The 21,554-nt window shown below is 42.6% G+C and overlaps 1 protein-coding gene across 2 annotated transcripts in view; it reads right to left on the reverse strand.

Moving 5' to 3' along the window:
- Window positions 1-21,554, reverse strand: part of ASB18 (ankyrin repeat and SOCS box containing 18) — a 70,429-nt gene that overhangs the window by 31,351 nt on the left and 17,524 nt on the right. Inside the window, exons 2-3 of one of the 2 annotated variants that reach the window (XM_082466352.1) lie at window positions 11,074-11,196; window positions 7,353-7,620 (exon numbers count right to left, since the gene is read on the reverse strand). In XM_082466352.1, the coding sequence (XP_082322478.1) occupies window positions 7,353-7,620; window positions 11,074-11,196 (391 nt within the window). The remainder of the gene's footprint in view (window positions 1-7,352; window positions 7,621-11,073; window positions 11,197-21,554) is intronic. The other variant, XM_082466351.1, reaches the window with a different exon arrangement.

The following is a 21,554-nucleotide window of genomic DNA, read 5'->3' on the forward strand; positions in this document are numbered from 1 at the left end:
TAAAAAAATCATTGAGAAATGTATTCATAAGCATTTCTACTTTGAATCTTATATCTACATATCTTATCTCTCACCACTATGCCTTATGTGAATCTGAAATTTACAAAATGAACAAAGTTAAAATAAAGAAAATGTTATTCATACCCAGATGATTGAATTGATAGAAAGAAACATTAAAATAGTTATTAGAACTGCATTCCATATATCTGAGAAGCTAGAGGAAAGATTGAACATGTTAAGTAAAGACATGAAAGATATTTTAAAAAGACCTAAGATTGGGCTTCTAAAGTTGAAAATTATAATGTCTGAGATGAAAAATACACTGGATGGGATTAATGGCAGATCAGGGATTTCAGAACAAAAGGTAAATCAATTTCATAAGAAAAAAATGAAAAAAAAAATTAACAGAGCATTAATGAACTGTGGAACAACTTCAAGTGGTGTAACATATATGCAGCTGGAGTCCCTGAGGCAGAGGAGGGGATCATAGAGAAAATATGTGAAGAGATAATTGCCAACAATTTTCCAAATTTGATGAAAAGTATAAACCCACAGATCCAAGAAATCAGTAAATCTCAAGGTCAAGAAACATGAAGAAAACTACGTCAAAGCACATCATGATCAAATTGCTTAAAACCAGTGATAAGGAGAAATTATTAAAGCCAGAAAAAAAGGACACTATATACAAAAGAACAAAGATCAGATAGATAGAAGATTTAAAGATTAAAAATTCAAGTTAGAGGACAGTGGAGCCATGAGTGTAAAACACTGAAAGAAAAAAAGAACCTGTCAACCTACAATTCTCTACCCAACAAAAGTACCTTTCAAACACTCAGATGAAATAAAGACTTTTTCAAACATACAAACTCCAAAAGGATTCATCCCCAGCAGACCTTCACTATAAGAAATATTAAAGAAAGTCCTCCAAGCAGAAGGAAGATGATCCCAGATGGAATCTTCAGTCTATACAAAGGAATGAAGGGAACTTGAAATAGGAACTACATGGGTGAACATAAAAACTTTTTTTTCTTATTATTTCAATATATTTAAAAGATAATTGACTTTGAACAAAAATAATAACAATGCATTGTGGGACTTATATACAGAAGTAAAATCTATGATACCAGTAGTGCAAAGGTCAGGAGGAGAGAAATGGAACTGTAGTGTCATATGGTTTTTATATTATACATGAAGTAGTATAATACAACTTGAGGGCAGACTGTGGTAAAGATGTACACTAAAAACCCTAAAGCAACTACTAAAATAACAGAACCAAAAGTTATATATAATAAGTCAAAAAAGGAGATAAAGTGGAATCATGAAAAATACTCAGTATAGAAGAAGGTAGAAAAAGAAGAAAAGGGAACAAAGAATGGATGAGATGAATAGAAAAAAATAACAGGATGTTGGATTTGAACATAATCATATCAAAATCTCATTAAATGTAAATGATCTAAACACCCAACTAAAAGTCAAAGACTACCAGATTGGATTAAAAAAGACTCAATTATAACCTGCCTACAAGAAATCCACTTTAAAAATAAAGACACAAACCGAGCATGGCCTTTAATCAATAGTCAGCAAGGAACTGAGACCTTCAGTCCAACAGTCCCAAAGAACTGAATTCTGCCTATAACTATATGAATTTTGTAGCAGATTCTTCCTCAGTTGATCCTTCAGGTGAGACCCTAGCCCTTGTTGACACCTTGATTGCAGTCTTATGAGAGACTCTGCAGTAGAGGACCCAGTGAAGCCACACCCAAACTCTACCCACAGAAACCATGAGACAATAAATGGGTGTTGTAGTAAGTCTCTAAGTTTGTGATAATTTGTTACACAGCAACAGATAACTAATGCAGATGGAAAAGGGTACACTATGCTAACACTAATCAAAGGAAATCTATATTAATGTCAGACTGGATATTTTAATATCAGACAAAGGAGACTTTAGAGCAAAGAATATTACCAGAGATAAAGAATATCTTTTAATAATGATGTCAGTTCTTCAAGAGGCAATAACAATGCTAAACATCTATGTAACTAATAATAGAGCTTCAAAATATTTGAAGCAAAACTGATTGATAGAACTGAAAAGAGAAATAGACAAATCCATGATTATAGTCAAAGATTTCAACACTCCTCTTTCAATAACCTGTAAAACAAGTAGGCAGAAAACCAGTAAGGATATAGGAGTTTTACACAACATTATCAGGCAACTTGACTTAATTGACATTTATAGAACACACCACCCAACAACTGCAGAATATGCATTCTTTTCTGGTGCGTATGGAAATTTTACCAAGATAGGATATATTTTGGATCATAAAACTAGACTCAATAAATTTCAAAGGAGTAAAGTGAAACAAAGTAAGTTCTCTCACTATAATGGAATTAAATTAGAAATAAATAATAGAAAGATATCTGGAAAATACCCAAATATTTGGAAACTAAATAACACACTTTTATACAACCTATGTTTCAAAGAAAAAAATCAAAAGGGAAAATTTAAAGGGAAATTAGAAAATATTTAAAACTGATTGAAAGTGAAATTTTAACATATTAAAACTTGTGGGATTCAGCTAAAGTAGTACATAGAGGGTACATGTATAACACTGAAAGCCTATATTAGAAAATAAAAATCATCAAAGACATCAGCTTCCATCTTAACAAACAGAAGAACAAGAACAAATAAAACTCAGTGTAAGTAAAGAAAGGAGGACGATAAAGATCCTATCAGGAATCAATGAAAAATAAAACAGTAAAACAAAAAAGAAAATCAATAAAACCCAAAACAAGACTGAACAGGGAAAAAAGAATAAAAGTCACAAATTCCAGTATCATGAAGGAGAGTGGTGATTCTACAGATTCTGAAGCTATTAAATGGATAATAGGGTACAACTTTATGACAATAAATTTAATAACTTAAAGAGATAAATGTCTTGAAAGATACAAGCTATCAAAGCTCACTCAAAAAGAGAGAAATATCCTGAATAGCACTATAGCCATTAAAGAAATTGAATTCATAGCCAAAAACCTTCTCATAAAGAAAACTCCAGGCCAAGATAGCTTCACGGATGAATTCTACCAAACATTTAAGGAAGAAATAATAACAATTTTACACAAGCTCTTCCAGAAAATAGACAAGAAGGGGACACTTCTCAACTTATTTTTGAGGCCAGCATTACTCAGATATCAAAACCAGACAAAAACATTACAAGAAAAAACTACAGATCAATACCCTTCATGAACATAGATGCAGATTGAAAAAATTTCAGCAAATCTAACCTAGCAATTTATAAACTGTGGTCTGAAGAATGCAAGGTTGGTTTAACATTTGAAAATCAATCAGTGTAAATAATTACATTGACACTAAAAAATACACCATATGATCAACTGAATATATGCAGAAAAAGCATTTAGAAAATTCAATACCCATTCATAGTACAAAGTCCCAGCAGAGTAGGGATAGAAAGGCACTCTTTCAATCTGAAAAATGTCATCTACATCTAATATCATACTTAATGGTGAAAGGTTTAATTCCTCTAAGATTAGAAATAAGGAAAGTTGTCTGCTCTCATTACTTCTATTCAACATTGCACTGGAGGTTCTATCTAGTGCAATAAAGCAAGAAAAAGTACTACAAGGCATCCGGATTGGAAAAGAAGTAAAACTCTGTTTATTTGCAGATGACATGATTGTCTACATAGAAATCTTATGGAATTTATGATAGGCTACTAGAACAGTTAGTAAGCTTAGCAAGGTTGCAGGTTTCAAATTAATATACAAAAATAAATTCTTATCAATTTATATAGTAGCTACCACAACAGAGATTTAAATAAAAATATCACTTTCAAAAGCATCAAAAATATGAAATACTTAGGGATATATCTGACAAAATATGTGCAAGCCCCACACACTAAAAACTATAAAACAAAGCTGAAAGAAACTAAAGATCTAAATAAATGGAGAGATTTATCGGGTTCATGGGTTGAAAGATTCAATATTTTTAAGTCAAGTCTCCCCAAACTGATCTATAGATTCACATTAACCTCAGTCAAAACCCAGCAGCTTTTTTGGTAGAAATTGACAAACTTATTTTAAAATTTATGTGGAAATACAAAGAGGCTAGAACAGCCAAATCAACTTCGAAAATGAAGAATGATGCTGGAGAACTTATACTACCTGACTTGAAGATTTCTTACAGAGTTACAATATTCAATACAATGTGGTACTGGTGTCAAAAAAGACCAATAGAGCAATGTAATGGAGTAGAGACACAGAACCATGGCTCTGCCATGGAGCCCCAGCGACTTGCACGTATCCACACAGGCCACGCAAACAAAAGTTTGAACCACTGCTGATCTAAGTCTTGGCAGAGCGCCTTGTGATCCTCCAGAATGAAAGTCTTGTAAGGAGTTGCTACAAGACCATCGTCCACTCACCTCCCTATGGCCCCTGGGAGGCCGTCCTGAGACGTTTCTCATCACCTCCTGAGTTCTGATGAGGTTTGGGACTTCCTGCCTTGCCCCCCTCAGAATAGAGCTGCAGACTGTAAAACCGCTGACCTGAAGTCTAGATTCGGGTGTTCTGTAACAGGGTATGTTGCAACTCACATTGCCATTATCTGGCCCCTTTTGTTTGGGTGTTGTCTTTTGTGGTGTGTGGGACAAGGACCGTGCAGAATTGGTACTTCTGGCTATTCTTCTTTTCACTGTTTATGTAAGCGTTAAAAGTCCGAATCTAGGAGTGGCTCCGTGGATCTTTACCAGTTGAATTGGTCAGGCCTTGCCCTGTCTTGTGTGTACTTGACAAGAGAGCCAGAAATAAACCCATACATATGTAGTCAGTTGATTTTCAACAAAAGTGCAAAGGCAAATCCATGGAGAAAGGAAAGGCTTTTTGACAAATGGTGCTGGATCCACATGCAGAGAAAAAAAAGCTTCAATCAATACCTCACACCATATTCAGATATTAAAATGGGTCATAGACTTAAATGTAACATATAAAATTATTTTTTAAATTTTAGAGGAAAACATAGGTGGAAATGTTTGTGGCCATGGTTGGGCAAAGATTTTCTTTTTAAGATAAAATAACCCAACACAATCCCTAAAAGAAAAAAATGATCAGCTGGATGCCACCAAAAGTAAGAACTTCTGTTCTCCAAAAGACACTTTTAAGGAAAGAAAATATAACCCAGAAACTGGGAGATAATATTTATAACTCACATGCCTGACAAGGGACTTGTATCCAGAATATATAAAGAAATCTCAAAATTTAATAAGAAAACAAACAACCCAATATTTTAAAAGGGCACAAGATTTGAACAGGCACTTCACCAAAGAAGATAAATGGATGGCAAATAAGTACATGAGAAGATGCCCAACATCACTTGTCATCAGGGTGATGCAAATCAAAACTACAATGGAACATTTCTAAGTACCTAAAGAATGTCTACAGCTAAAGAGTGACCATACCAAGTATTGGTGAGGATGGGAAGCATCTAGAACATTCATATATTGCTGGTGGGAATGTAAAATGGTAGATCCAATTTGGAAGGTCATTTCCTAAAAGATTATCTTTTAATCATATCATGTGACACAGCTCTGCCTAGGTATTTATCCAGGAGAAATGAAAGCATATACCCAGAAAAAGGCTGGTACACAAATGTTCATAGCAACTTTATTTGTAACAGCCCCAAGCCTGAAACAATCAAGTGTCTTTCAACATATGAGTGGATAGATACATTGTGTTATCCTCTACCGTGGGATACCACTCAGCAATGCCGAGGAGTGAATTATGGATACACACAACAGTATGACAACTCTCAAAGTATTGGAATTGACATGTATACACTGTTATATTTAAAACAGATAACCAACAAGGACCTACTGTATAGCACAGGGAACTCTGCTCAATATTCTGTAATAACCTAAATGGGAAAAGAATTTGAAAAAGAATAGATACATGTATATGTTGAACTGAATCACTTTGCTGTACACCTGAAACTAACACAACACAGTTAATCGACTACGCTCCAATATAAAATGAAAATAAAAAATATATGCTTCAAAGCAAATCTTAAAGTAATATTGCTGCATGGAAGAAGCCAGACAAAAGAGACTACATTCCATTCACATAAAATTCTAGTAAATTCAGACTAAACTATAGTGACCAAAAGCAGATCAGTGGGAAACTGGAGGAGGGGGAGGGAGAGATTACAATGGGGCAAGGGAACCCTTTGCTGGTGATGGCCGGGTTCACTATCTTGATTATAGGGATGGTTTCATTAGTGCATGCCTGTGTCCAAATTTATCAGAGCGTATACTTTAAGCATGCGCAGTTTACTATATGCAATTACAACGCAGTAAAGCTGCTTTTGAAAAATATGTTGTTTTCAGTCACTTTCCTTCAAGACTCCTGGTGGTCCACGTGCCTTTCTGAGTCCCTGCTCCACGTGACATTGGTAGGCGGTGCCCCTCCGCCTTGGTCCCTGAGAGCTCAGTAGTCCTGCCTGCCTGCGCTTGACATGGTGATTTTATTTAATCGTCATCATAGAGACAGAAGGCCAAGAAATTTTAATCCCAAGAACAGGGACTAAAAGAAATGTCAAGATGACACAACGCAAGCTGGGCCCCCGGCACAGAAATCCTATGCAATGACGCGATGGGCCCCCGCCGTCTCTCCCAGGATCTACTGGACCCCGAGGGGACAGACCCTCCGCAAGGACAGCCGCGAGGCTGGACCCGGCACCAGCAGAACTTCCAGAACCCCGGCACCTGGGCGGGGGCTGGGCCCCGAAAACGCGGGCGCAGCTCGGCTGGCTTGTGGGACGCCGAAGCCCCGCCCGAGGAGCTAACCATTTATGTCACACTGTGACAATTATTCTGCATAAAATTATCATTAAAAACCCTAATTTTTCAGCCTCCAACCCCGCCAGTGGCCTTTTAGCATTCTCCCGCGCCGGCGTCTGCGGGCCGGTGATCACCGGCTCATTACCTCCGTGTGGCGCCGGCCCCCCCCGCGCTCGCAATCAAGCGCTAATTAAACCGGCGCGGGGCCCGGGCTGGGGCCGAGGCCGGGGCGGGGGGCCCGGTGGCCTCCGAGGGGCTCTGACGGACGTGGCCGAGAGCTCCCGGGTCCGGGTCCGGGTCCGGGTCCGGGTCCGGGTCAGGCGGCGGGCGGGGCCGAGGCCGAGGGTCCGGGGGCGGGGCCTGCGGGGGTGGGCTTGGGGGCGGGGCCTGGAGCGGTGACGCAGGCCTGGTCCGGGGCGCTGAGGGCGTCCGGGGGCAGGGTCAGGGGTCGGGGGTCGGGGGTCGAGGGTCGGGTGGGTGGCCGGGGCCCCGGGTCCTTACCCCAGCGAGGCGGCCGTGCGGCAGAGGTGCAGGGGCGCCAGGCCGTCGGCGCTGAGCAGGTCGGGGTCGGCGCGGTGCTGCAGCAGCAGCTGGGCGCAGGCCGTGTGGCCCCCCAGGCAGGCCTCGTGCAGGGCGCCGCGGCCGCCGGGGCTGGCGTCGGGGTCCGCGCCGCGGCCGAGCAGGTGGTGCACGCAGGCCGTGTGGCCCCGGGCCGCGGCGATGCACAGGGGCGTGGTGAGCTCGCGCTTGTACTCCAGGGTCCAGAGGCCTGGGGGTGGAGGGGAGGTGGGGAGAGGTCAGGTGAGTCGGGGGACGCTGGTGGGGGGAGCGGTGTCCATTAAGACTGAAATAGGGTGAAACCATCTCTTAGAAGTAGGTACCAGGTGGGCACGTAGGGAGATACACAAAGATGCTCAGGGTTCGGGACAGAGAAACCCAGTGAGGGCCAACTGGATCACGGATGAGCGCTGGAGGGAGGCGTGGGGTAGAGGTGAAAGGGCCCTGACAGCGAGGGGCAGAGAGATAGCAAGGGAAAAAAGTGTAGGAAGAGGGGAGAAAGTAACAGCACACAGAGCAGAGACACACTGGAAAGACAGAGATGGAGAGACAGGGAGAGAAGAAATACAAAGGAGAGATCGGGGTGGGCGGTTATTGAGAAGCAAGAGGGTTTTGCCAAATATGAGGGTAACTTGGGTAAGATTTGAGGAGTTAAAAGCTGAACAAGCAGGGTGGACAGTGGGAGAATTCACATTTTCCAGACTCTGAATTAGGGGCAGCTTGAGGGAGGAAAGTGAGCTGTGGATTTTTCTGGAATCCAAGCCCTCTCTTTTCGAGCCCCGAATTTACCCCTTTATCATTAAGAGGGGAAGACAACAGACAAAACAAACTGACCCACATCACCAAGGTTGCTCGAGAAAAGGACTCGGAAAGTTTAGTTGTCTTGGAAGTGGCCGGGTTTCAGAAGCACCCTTTGATGTGGTGGTCTGCATTGAGCACAATTCTGGTTTGTTTCTTTGCGCTCTTTGGGGTTTTGTGTGTGTGTGTGTGTGTGTGCGCGCGCGTAGGGTTGCTCTTTCTTGAGGGATGAATGGAGCGGGAGCTGTACATTTCACTTCTCTGAAAACTTGGGGCTTTCAAAAGGCCGGGGGAAGGTTGTTAGCAGCCGTCAGCACTCCTGGAAATGGGGGAAAGCTGTCCCTGGTGAATACACTTCAAGGGACAGGATTTCACGTGGCAGGGATGCCTTCTGATAATGATGGAAGAATCGATACTGTGGCTGTAATGAGCTGTGGAGGAGACCCTTTTCACAGGCCACCTCCTTCCCGGGACCCATGCTGAGCAGTTTGAAAGACCACTCATAATTACGCACCTCCATGCGGCGCGCGGTTCCAGCCCGCCCCGCGTCCCCAAGGCCCAGCCTGGAGGTTGTGCACACCCGGTGGGGGAAGAGGGGGCCTGTCGCCCTGGTGGCGGGTGATGGCGGCTGGAGGCCCTGCGGACGTGGGCCTGCATGGGTTTGAGCTGCCCTGCCCAGTGAAGACCGGGTCTGATTTGAGGGGGATGATGGATATGGTCCTTGACCGTAACAGTGACCTACATTCTTGTAGGGGCCAGCTCCTGGTTGTTGATTCTACTCATTTTCCTGAGACAGGAAGTTTACTTACTGAGGGTCAAGGAAGGGGGTACTCCATTTTCTAGGGCATGCTAAGTTCCCACCATCAGCAGCTCTGTTCACCCACCCAAGATCCCCAAGTCTTCCCCTGGACTGATGGGGAGGGGCCTTGGTTGGGCATTTAGCTCAGCCATAGCTTAGGGCCAGCCCCCTTCTCCAGGTCCCTGGAGATGGTGATGAGCTTCTATCAGGTCTTCCAGAGAACCCTGTTCTAAGGCAGCTCTCTCATTCAGTAAACCTGAATCATCAATCAGCTTCCTATAAATCCCACCCTTGGTCCAGGTTCTGCTACCAGGGAGGACACAGAAGCAGGCTTCTCCCCAGGTGATACCTCCCTCTAGACATCTGCTCCATGCTAATGCTTTCCTGGCACTGCGAGCTTGATGGGGCCAGCATTCCGTCGTGGATGTGGTACCCAGGAGCCAGCCACTATGAACCTGTGTATCCCCTTCCCCATGGCTCCCTTCAGGAGGAGCTGAATTGGCCACCAGGAAGTCCTCGTACGAGCGAGGGCAGTGTCGGGGCCACTGTCCTCAGCCCGGGTTTGGTCATTTCTGCTACTGGACCAGCTGGGAGAATTCAGGTGGCTGTGCTGAAAGAGCACAGAGTCCAGAAGTGTCCATCCTCTCTTCCCAGCCTGCACCGAGGCCGCGGGCCAGCACTAACTCCCAGGGCTGCCCTTCTGCTTGGTCATATCTCAGGTCCCTTCACTGCCACAAAGCTCTAATCTCCTGTCGTACAGATGTGCCATAGAAAAACAGCAAAGTTAGGGGTGGAAAGATTGAGGGGGAAAACAGGAAAGAGGCTTTGATTCAGACGATGAACTGACATTAATATCTATCAGTGCAACATTTGAGTGTGTGTGTGTCCAGGGCTGCGAGGCATGTGATTAAAAACAACATTAATCGAACATTCAAGCAGTTAGCATTCTTGGTTGAATGGTCACACAGCCCTCTGGAGAAAGATGTGTGCCCCATCTGGGACAGGTGAGGGAGAGGAGACCCAAAAAGGCTCTGGGATGCCTTTGGCCGGGAGGGGTTTTGGCCCAGACTAGACCTGCGCGTGCCTTTCCCGCAGCCTCTGCCGCCTCGCTGGCGACTCTGAGCTGCTTAGCCCTTTGGCAGGGTTTGGGTTTATTTCCTTCTCCCTGTGTGAGGTGTACACAGACTGGGTCAGTGCTTTGGAAACCGCCCTTCCTGATTCTTGGCCTGCCAGAGATCACGAGTCAGGGGCACGGGGCACTGGCCACTGGCCCACTGACCACAGAGTCTGAAATCCTCACAGATTCCAACACATGAACCCTCTCGGTAAACGTGTGGCATCGGGATGCACGGGAGGAAGGGTGCCCAATGCGGAGTGCCAGCCAAGGGGGCCACAGTGCAGCCTGATGGTCAGAAAGTCTGTTCATCCCAGATGGGGGGTGAGGGGGCTTCTCTCTACCTGGGGGTATGTTTGCCTGCCCGGCACATAGCGACAGTGTCCAGGCGACAAGAATGCAGACGTACACAACTTAAGGACCTCTGGTTTCTCCCCCTCCTCCCCCTTCCCAGGCTCCCCCGGGTTCCGGGAGGAGCGTCTCCTGAGAGCTCTCCCTCCACGGTGCTGGCTGTGTCCCAGCTTCCCCGCTGGAGCCATGGCGTTCACGGATCCACAGAGGAAACTTGCCCGGTGCTGCTCGCCAGGGGCCCGCTCCGGGCGCACTCAGAGGAGAGGCGTACTTTATCTCCTGCCTCCCTGGCTGCCAGATCCAGGCTCTGGCAGATCAGCATTCAAACCAAAGCTCTTTTTAAAGACAAGAGGCACCTCCAGCATGGGAAGGGCACTTCTCACCAACAGCTTGGCCTTTCCAATTTGATCTCTCTCATCTCTCACCTAAAAACTACATCTTAAAAATCATGCACGCAAAGTTTGGCTTTTAGATGTCTTTTGCTCGAGTATGTTAAATGCAGCACGCGTGTGAGCAGTCTACACACTGGAGCTATATGTTCAGAGGTGTGTTAGTAGTTCCTTAAAAAAATAAATAACCGGGCTTTAAAGGAGCAGAGGTACCTGACGGTCCAAACGTGGCCAGGGATTTCACCTGCCACTCCATCTCATCCTTCTTGATCTCAAACACCACGTTGGCGTCCTGGAAGAACTGGTCCATGAGGAGCTTAAGATGGTCCAGGTCTCCTGTGACCAAGGCAGTATGGTACTCGAGCACCGGCCACCCAGCTCTGGCTTGAGGCTCTTTTCCCATCTTCTGAAAGATCTGAAGTTTCCCTCCAACTGGCTCTGGCTGTCTCTTCATTGCAATGCCGATGATCTCGGAAAAGTTCTCCAGGAAGGGGAAAGATGGTCTTACGGAGTGTGAGCTATTTCTATTGTTATTACTCAATTGTCATCCAGCTGGGGCTGGGTGGTGGTGTATTTATAACTCGTGTGGGCTCTGATGTGATAATGGTTACTTGATATGGCCAGCATCATGTGACCACTAATATGCCAACGAGCTCAGCCACCCCCGTGTGATTATATAGATGTAAACTCTAGAGACAAGCACATCTGTATATCTTCCAAACAGCTCTCCGCACGACAAGGGCACACAGCCTAAAACGGGCAGGGCTTCTCTTCCCTGCTCTGTAGGGTGTCTTCTTGCTTTCATCCCACCCACTTCCTTAGCTGCTGTGGCCAGTGGTGAATGGACGTGTGTTCTGAGGGCTGTGTCAGCCCCGAGGCTGTGTGAGGGAGGCCCAGCTGGACACTGCAAATGACCAGGCTCTGCACAAGTGTCCCCGGGTGGGAGGCTCCGTAGTAGGACAGACCAGGGATTCCCAAAGGCATCATCTGGGGCCCCAGGTGGCCTGTGAGTTTCTTCCAGTTGTTGAGAACTGATCCCAAAATGCGCATCCCTTGCTGAAGATGAGAGATGCCACAATTTTTTTTTTTTTTTTTAATGGATGGTAACAGTTCTTTATTAGTAACTTACTAGTTACTTGCTACACTGTAGTTCAGGGCTTTATTTTATTGTCTAAAAATTAATAAAATCTAAAAATAGAGTTACCATATGATCCAGCAATCCCACTCCTAGGCATATATCCAGAAAAGATGAAAACTCTAATTCGAAAAGATACATGCACCCCTATGTTCATAGCAGCACTATCTATAATAGCCAAGACATGGAAACAACATAAACGTCCATCGACAGATGAATGGATAAAGAAGATGTGATCTATCTATCTATCTATCATCTATCTATCTATCTATCATCTATCTATCTATCTATCTATCTATCATCTATCTATCATCTATCTATCTACCTATCTATCTATCTATCAGGGACTACCACTCAGCCATAAAAAAGAATGAAATAATGCCATTTGCAGCGACATAAATGGACCTAGAGATTATCATGCTAAGTGAAGTAAGTCAGACAGAGAAAGACAAATATGATATCACTTATATGTAGAATCTAAAAAAACGATAAAGATGAACTTATTTACAAAACAGAAATAGACTCATACACATAGAAAATAAACTTATGGTTACCAAAATGGAAAGCGGGGGAGGGAGGGATAAATTGCGAATTTGGGATTAATAGATACACACTACTATATATAAAATAGATAAACAACAAGGACCTACTATAGTACAGGGAACTATGTTCAATATCTTGTAATAACCTATAATGGAAAAGAATCTGAAAAAATATATATATATTCATATATATACATAAAACTGAGTCAATTTGCTGTACACCTGAATCATTGTAAATCAACTATACTTCAATGGAAAGTTTTTTAAAAAATTAATAAGGTCACTTTTTTCTTATAACATAGATAAAACACAATTCTCATATATTTTTTCCAATTCTTGTTTTTCCCTTGCTAGGAAGCTGGGATGGGCCAGTGGAGTTGGCCAACAGGATCCTGTGCCACGTCTATGTGACTTACAATAAAAAATGTGACCAGAGGCTAGAGAGAGGAAGGAGAGTCGGGAGGGCACTGCCTGGACCAGCAAAGGGGGTGGAGCATGTGCCCAGGAGAGTTAGGCACAGAGGCTCCGGGGGAGGGAGGTGTGAATATCAGTAGCCACCATCCTCTCAGTGCCAGTGGTAGCCCAGGGATCGTGGGATCCATTGCTATGTGGTGTTGCAGTCAAACAGCATAGAGACAAAAGGAGAAAAGACCTGATGTCAAGGGTTAGGGCTCACGAGGCAGCACCTCTTTAGTCAGAGCTGGACTTTGTAAGCACCCTCTTTTCCCATGTCCCTCTCTCTCACTCTCATTCACTCCCCAAAGCTGCCCCCTGACCACCCCCTGCCTCCCTCTAAGTCCCTCTAAAGCCTGAGCAGGATCTCTCAGAGTAACCTGGCCCCTGGGGTGCCCCTTTCATTGAGATTTTCCACAAAAGGGGGACCCAGCAGAATACCCTTGACCTTTCTTAGCAAGGCTTGCAGTAAAGAGTGGAGGGGAGATTGGATGCACTTATGATTTAATAAAGATGGTTTACCCTCATCATAGACCTGATTTGCAGGCATGACTGTATTACATGGGCTGACCCAAGGCCTGGAGCTTCCCCCAAATGGTAAAACACACACCTTCTCTACAGAAGGGGGTTGCAGGGTGCTGGGATGGGAGAGGTGTAGCCTCTGCTCATCTGTGATGCTTTGTGCAGGCGGATAAGTGGTGTTAACAGTGCCTCAAAGGCTGAAGGGCTCACGTTGGTGAAGACAGTGTAGGGGCTGGGGGTGTTCCAGAACCCTGCTGAGTGCTACGGAAAATGCAGTGGTAAAGACTATGCAGACCATGTTTGCAAGGAGCATGCAGCCTTTATCAGACACAAGAGACAAGAGCATACGGAGAATGACAAACAGCAACACTACGGAGACCATTTCCTTTCTGGAATGTCCACTAGAATAAAGTCATCTGTTCTTCCCTCTTCATTTCCATATTATGTCATTGCTCTATTCATTTTAGTAGCAATATTAATTCTTTGGATATTTCGTTTCTTGAAACATAGCCTTTCTGCCCTGTTATTTTCTCACACTGATAGCTTGTAATTAGATACATTTCTGAAAGACTTTTTATATGCAACTATAATCCAGGATCCAACTGGAGCCTGTACTTTAAACTGGAGCATTCTTTTGTACCTGATACATGTTGTCATGGGCTATTTTTAAAAGGGGTGGGACCCTGGAGGTGAGTCCAGGGATAAGAGCCATTCCACCCTGTGTTCTATGCTAAATTTAGCTTTCCAAGTGTTATATTTGTCAACAGCACCCTAAATACTCAAGCTTGATTTCAGTGGGTAGGGGGTAGTAGTCCAGAAACAGACTTGGTTCTTTGTGAGAGCTTTAAAAATAGCTTATGGTAGACAGAATTGGTTTCACAAGTAGGACATGGAGATTAGTTCTACACGGCAGCATGGCAGAGTTGTTGTTTTAAAGAACAAGAAGAGCTGTATGTGTGACTCTTACATTAAAAAAAAGCCAAGCAAAATAAAAAGAAAACCAAAAAAACCCCCACAAATGGCTGAAAATCAACCCATTCATTCACCTATTTATTCAATAATCATTTGTGTAATATTATGTTCTAGGGTGTGCTATTAGGTTTTGGGGATTCAGAGACAAAAAATATAACACATTTACTCTCAGGGAACACATAGGGTCCTGGCCACAGCAATTAGGCAAGAAAAAGAAATAAATGGCATTCAAATTGGAAAGGAAGAAGTAAAACTGTCACTATTTGCAAATGACATGATACTATATACCGGAAAGCCCAAAGACTCTTCCAAAAAAATACTGGAACTAATAAAAGAATTCACTAAAGTTGCAGGATACAAAATTAATATATAGAAATCTGTTGCATCTCTCTTCACTAATAACGAACTATCAGAAGGAGAAATGAAGAAAACAATCCCATTTACATTTGCATCAAAAAGAATAAACTTACCTCAGGAGGTAAAAGACCTGTACTCAGAAAACTGTAAGGCATTGAGGAAAGAAATTGAAGGTTACACAAACAAATGGAGAGACATTTGGTGCTCATGGATTAGAAGAATCAGTATCATTGAAATGTTCTACTACCCAAAGCAATCTATAGATTCAATGCAAACCACATGAAAATACCAATGGCATTTTCCACAGAACTAGAAAAAATAATCTTAAAATTTGTATGGAACCACAAAAGACCTCAAACAGCCAAAGCAATCTTGAGGAAGAAGAACAAAGCTGGAGATATCACACTCTCTGACTTGAAACTATACTATAAAACTATAGTAATTAAAACAGTATGGTACTGGCACAAAAATAGATCATAGATCAGTGGAACAGAATAGAGACCCCAGAGATAAACACATATGGTCAATCAATCTACAACAAAGTATGCAAGAATATATGATGGAGAAACGTCTCTTCAATAAATGATGTTGGGAAAACTGGACAGCTACATGGAGAAGCTACAAAAATAAACTCAAAATTGATTAAAGGCTTAAATATGACTTGAAGCCATAAAACTTCTAAAAGAAAACATAGGCAGTGACCTCTTTGACATCCATCTTAGCAATTTTTTTTTGGATATGTCCCCTAAGGCAAGGGTAACAAAAGCAAAAACAAACAAATGGGACCAATTCAAACTACAAAACTTTTGCACAGTGAAAGAAACCATCAACAAAACAAAAAGGCAACCTACTAAATGGAAGAAGGTATTTGCCAATGGTATGTCTGGCAAGAAGTTAACATCCAAAATATATTAAAAATGCATACAACTCAATATCAAGAAAACAAATAATCCAATTAAAATATGGGCAGGGGACCTGAACAGGCATTTTTCCAAAGAAGACATACTGATGGCCAACAGACACATGAAAAGATGCTCAACATCATTAATCATCAGGGAAATTCAAATCAAAACCACCATGAGATACCATCTCACACTTGTCAGAATGGCTAACACCAAAAAAGATCACAAATAACAACTGTTAATGAGTACATGGAGAAAAGGGAACCCTCGTGCACTGTTGGTGGGAATGTAAACTGGTGTAGCCACTATGGAAAACTGTATGGAGCTAAAAATAGAACTACCATATGATCCAGCAATTCCACTTCTAGGTATTTATCTGAAGGAAAAAAAAGAAACATTAATTAGAAAAGACATATGTACCTCTATGTTCGTTGCTGCACTATTTACAATGGTCAAGATATGGAAGGAACTTAAGTGTTCATCCAGAGATGAATGGATAAAGAAGATGTGGTATGTATATACAATGGAATATTAGTCAGCCATAAAAAGAATGAAATCTTGCTATTTGTGGCAACTTGGATGGCCTGGAGGCTATTATGCTAAGTGAAATAAGTCAGACAGAGAAAGACACATATTATAATATCTCACTTACATGTGGAATCCAAAAACAAAACAAAACAGAAACAGACTCATAGATACAGAGAATAAGCTGGTGGTTGCCAAAGGGGAGAGGGGTTGAGGGGACAGGTAAAATAGCTAAGGGAGACTAAGAGGTACAGACTTCCAGCTATAAGATAAATAAGTCAAGGGAATGTAATAATACACACAGGGAATATAGTCAATAATATTGTAACAACTTTTTATGGTGACACATGGTAACTGGTCTTATTGTGGTGAACATTTCATAATGTATAAAGATACCGAATCACTATGTTATACACCTGAAACTAATGTAATATTGTGTGTTAATCATAACTCAATAAAAAAAGATCACATGGAAAAAAGCAGTGACCATAGGACCCCAACACACAGGAGTTCTTTATCTTCCTTCCCACCAGCTGAACGATGTCCTTTAGTTACGTGAGTAACACTGTTTCCTCACCCAGCTCTCTTGGTTGGGCTCCTCCTTTCCTGCTGCACACCAATTCTGCCCATCAAAACCTTGCTTGGATCAAGCCATTTGTATCTCATTTTTATCATCCTCATCCTTCTCAGCTTGTTTAAAAGGCAATGCATAGCCTTCAAGATGTAACGCAAGTCTTATCTTCTCTGCCTACTTCAGTCCATATGAAAACTCAATTTCTTCCAAGGGTGAATTTGTGTACAAAGTTGCTCCGCAATTGTCAAAATCTTTGAGAAACTGAGATAAAACAGAAGAAGGACCAGAAGACTAGAGTTTTAGTTTTCAAATAGGAAAAGAACTTGATTCTTCAAAGTCTGAATTCACGTCAGTTCTGGGCAAGATCCCTAAATGGATCATGAAAAGGATTGGTTGGGAGTATTTAGAAAAGGGAGTGGGGGCACTTGGAGCTCTGTGGGTCACTAGGAAGAAGGGAGGGTGGACTCAAAGAATTTTCTTTTGTGTCATGGTTATCTCATTAATATGCAAGGAGATGTAGGCATAGGTATGAATATTTCAACCTGTAATCCAAGGTTGAAAACATTTTAGAGAAGATGGAAAAATATGGATCTTTGTTTAGGAAAATATTGCTAAAAAACTTGAATTGGAGAAATAATATACATGGTGCCTATAAAGCAGTGGCTGTAGAGTGGAATCACTGAGGAGCTTTAAAAACATTGATGCCTGGACCCCAGCCTGAGAGATTCTGATGTAATGGGAGCAGCGTGGGCATCAGGATGGTTAGAAACTTTCCAGGTGCCTCTAACACGCAGCCAAGGTTGAGAAACATTGCTCACAAGGGAAGACCAGAATCTGTTTCCAGTCTGATACTGTATAATATGCTTACTGATGATTTGAGTGAACATGTGGACGAGTGGGTATCAAATTGGTGGGTGAAACCAACATTTGCAGCGAGAAGGGTCTACTTTTCGTTGTGGTGCACAGGCTTCTCATTGCGGTGGCTTCTCTTGTTGCAGAGCACAGGCTCTAGGCGCATGGGCTCAGTAGTTGTGGCTCGAGAGCTCTAGAGCGCAGGCTCAGTAGTTGTGGTGCATGGGCTTCGTTGCTCTGAGACATGTGGGATCTTCCCGGGCCAGGGATCGAACTTGTGTTCCCTGCATTGGCAGGCGGACTCCCAACCACTGCGCCACCAGGGAAGCCCCGAGTTTCTCTTTCTTGTTTTTAAGCTCAGAGGTAGTCGTGCTATGGATGTGGTGATGTTTATACCTAACTTTAGGTGGCCTAAGTGCAGCAAATTATTTGACTTTATTTTAAAACCCTCAAGCATGCCTGTATAGAGTAACTTGTGTCAGTTAGATGTCAGTTTGAGTTCCCTCACTCACTGGGACCCTTGGTTTTGTGTAACCCAGAGTCCTCCCTGGAACCCTGAACACCCCTGTGTTTTGCCTCTTCATGTTTCCCCACTTCTGTGTCTGCTCGAATGTGTGTGTTCTGTCCTGCCTGTGGCACAAAGTTAGGTCATTTAATTTTCCTTTTTTGGTTAGTTTGTTTGCTTTCAAGTTAGCCAACCAACAATATTACTTAGCGAGTTTGGTAACTATACTGAGGATGTGAAGGGGTCTATCACAGTTTGGACAGACTTGTCCCACGAATCTCCTCCATCTCTGCTTCCCCTCTCTCTGGTGCAAACACTAAAATCTTCCTGCCTGTTCTCCCTTTCAGTGTGGTTCCACACATTCTCAGGCCTGGCTAGTTTCAGCTTCAGCTTCAGGAAGCTGGTCAAGGAAATTCTTCTGAACAAATACAGTGCCCTTCTTGAAAGAAAGGGGTTCTGATGAATAAAATTTTCTCCACATCAATATGTTTAATACTTTCAGTGTTTCAGATGAAGTTTCAGATGGTACCTATTTGATGGAGGAACCTCATCTGTAAAGAAATTTAATTGCTGAGGCCTTTTATTGCAGAGTGTGGAGTGAACTTAGGAGAAGACAAAAATGCAAGCAGAAGAGGATACCCAACTTTTATCTGGATGATTCAGTGAACAGACTAAATCTCTCTACCTAGCTTGCCAGGTAGTCCACTGGATGTGAATATATATATATATATATATATTTTAACATCTTTATTGGAGTATAATTGCTTTACAATGGTGTGTTAGTTTCTGCTTTATAACAAAGTGAATCAGCTATATGTGTACATATATCCCCATATCCCCTCCCTCTTGTGTCTCCCTCCCACCCTCCTTATCCCACCCCTCTAGGTGGTCACAAAGCACCGAGCTGATCTCCCTGTGCTATGCGGCTGCTTCCCACTAGCTATCTATTTTACATTTGGTAGTGTATATATGTCCATGACACTCTCTCACTTCATCCCAGCTTACCCTTCCCCCTTCCCGTGTCCTCAAGTCCTGAATATACTTTTGTAAAGAATATTTTGGGGACTTATAAGCATAATGTTTTGCCCATGGGAGACACAAAAACTGGTTCTCCATACCAAGTCTTGTAGCGTTGGTAGCTAACAAGAGGGAAGTTTTGCTTCTCGATCAAATGAGACAAAAAAAAAAAAAAAAAAAAACCACCTTAAAATGATAATGAGATATACAAATGGTAGTGTTCAAATGGTAATTACTATTTTCATGTGATATCAGGATCTTTGCATCTTGCCATTGAATTGATGAATGATTTCCTTTTCCTCAGAAGTGCCTGAGAATGGGCTCTGGTGATGTTCTGTGGAACAACCCAGCAGAGCCTGAAATGTGGGGCTGGTGGGTTTGTTACGGGGTCAGGCTGCTTATCCAGGGCCGTGGCTTCCCATGTGTTTGGGCCATGAGGTAGAGTTTCCTTGTGCTCTTGGGAAAGGGCAACTGTGTGGATTCTCTCCTAGGCCACTGGGCAAATGTCTAGCTTCCTTCTGGGGTCAAGCGTCCGAGTAAATGGGCACACTAGGGCAGGAAGGCATTCCCCTTGGGGACATCATGAGATTCTGATTACTTCCTCCAACAAACTAATGCATCCTGTTATCCTGACCAATATTCTGCTTCCTACCCGAATTGTTTCTGTAAGTGGCCATGGACTAAATCCGATGGCCTAAATTCAACGTTCCTACGGCCTGGCACTAGCCCCAGGTCTTATCGTGGATTTACTTTCACACCTTTTTTGACCCTCACTCTCCTTATTTAACTTCTAAAGCCCACTCCTCCTTCATCCCCACTCCCTATAGCTTTTTAAAATTACAACATTTTTTCAAACTTACAGTTACCAAAGGGGAAAGGTGGGGTGAGGGATAAATTAGGAATTTAACATTAACATATACACACTACTATATATAAAATTGATAAACAATAAGGACCTACTGTATGGCACAGGGAACTATGTATACTCAATATTTTGTAATAACCTATATGGGAAAAGAGTCTGAAAAAGAATATATATATACATGTATAACTGAATCACTGTGCTGTACACCTGAAACTAACACAACATTGTAAATCAACTATACTTCAATTAAAAAAAGAAAATACTACGTAAGTGAAAGAAGCAATTCACACAAAAAAATTAAAACATTTTTTAAAAATAATAAGCTGAGCCGGCATGTAAGGCTCTGCTTTTAAGAGCTCAGGACACACCCACCCACCCATTCACCAGAGTTAGTCACACAGACATTAACATCCAAAAATATTAACGTATCCTAACCTTCTCTCCAAATAACAATGTTAGCACAGCACACCTCATTTAACAAAACATTAAAACATTTTACTTCCTCAGATCAAGTGCATCTATTAATAATGAATTAAATTGTCTGTCCTCATTTCACATTATTGAGAAATCTCATTCCCGTCATGTGGAAGAGTACAATACTGGGGGAAAACACCTCGCTAACTTATTTTCCTGACAGCGCTACCCAGCCTGGTGCAGATCCTGCAAAGCAACATGGTCACTTCTCATTATGAATGCCATCTCATCCAAAGGTCAAGTGCTGCTTTCATCAGGGCCCAGGAGGGCTTTTCCGGGAGCTCAGAAGCAAAGGTGCCCTTGAGCACTGCCATCCTCTGTGGCCGAGCGGGAGATGGGGCAGCCCGGACCTCGGCAGGCACAGCCACGAGTAAACAGCCCTGGAAGGGCACTTATAGACTCTGGTGATGGAGCTGGAAAGCATCTCATTGAAGTTCTCCCTGATAAAGGTGACGGAGTTTCTTTACAACTGTCATGGGGATTTAATTACATGATAAAATTGCAGCTCCTGCCTCTTGAGACAAATTGCCTGTTCAGACTGATTGTTTTTTATGAATCTCACACAGGGAGCAAAATACTTCTCTCCTGAAGTTGGTTTGGTCCGATGGTTATGCCCTATCATCCTTTACTTCCCTTCTAGAAATGAGAAGTTTACTGGTCCTGTAGTTGAGGGGGGGGGTTGCTTCTGGTGGAGTCCTTTGGTTACTTTGCAAGTCTGCACAGAGCAAAGCGAACCCTGTGATGTCTGATGGATTTAAAGTTCATTGTCCTTATGTTTCGGTTGGCAAAAAATGAGAACTTTGAATTTCCAACAGAAAAATAGGAAAAGGGCATGATAAGAAATAGAAATGACCACTAAACATATACACAACGTCCACTTTTACTAATTAGAAATGCAAGTTAAAAGAAGACATCTTTTTTGCCTATCCAATTGTGAAAGGTTTATAAAAAATCAAGTTTTGGAAGTGTTTAGTGAAACTGATATTTTCAGAGTTTGCA

The sequence above is a fragment of the Balaenoptera physalus genome, assembly GCF_965194825.1.
Source record: "Balaenoptera physalus genome assembly, chromosome: 6".
In the NCBI taxonomy this organism is placed as follows: Eukaryota; Metazoa; Chordata; class Mammalia; order Artiodactyla; family Balaenopteridae; genus Balaenoptera; species Balaenoptera physalus.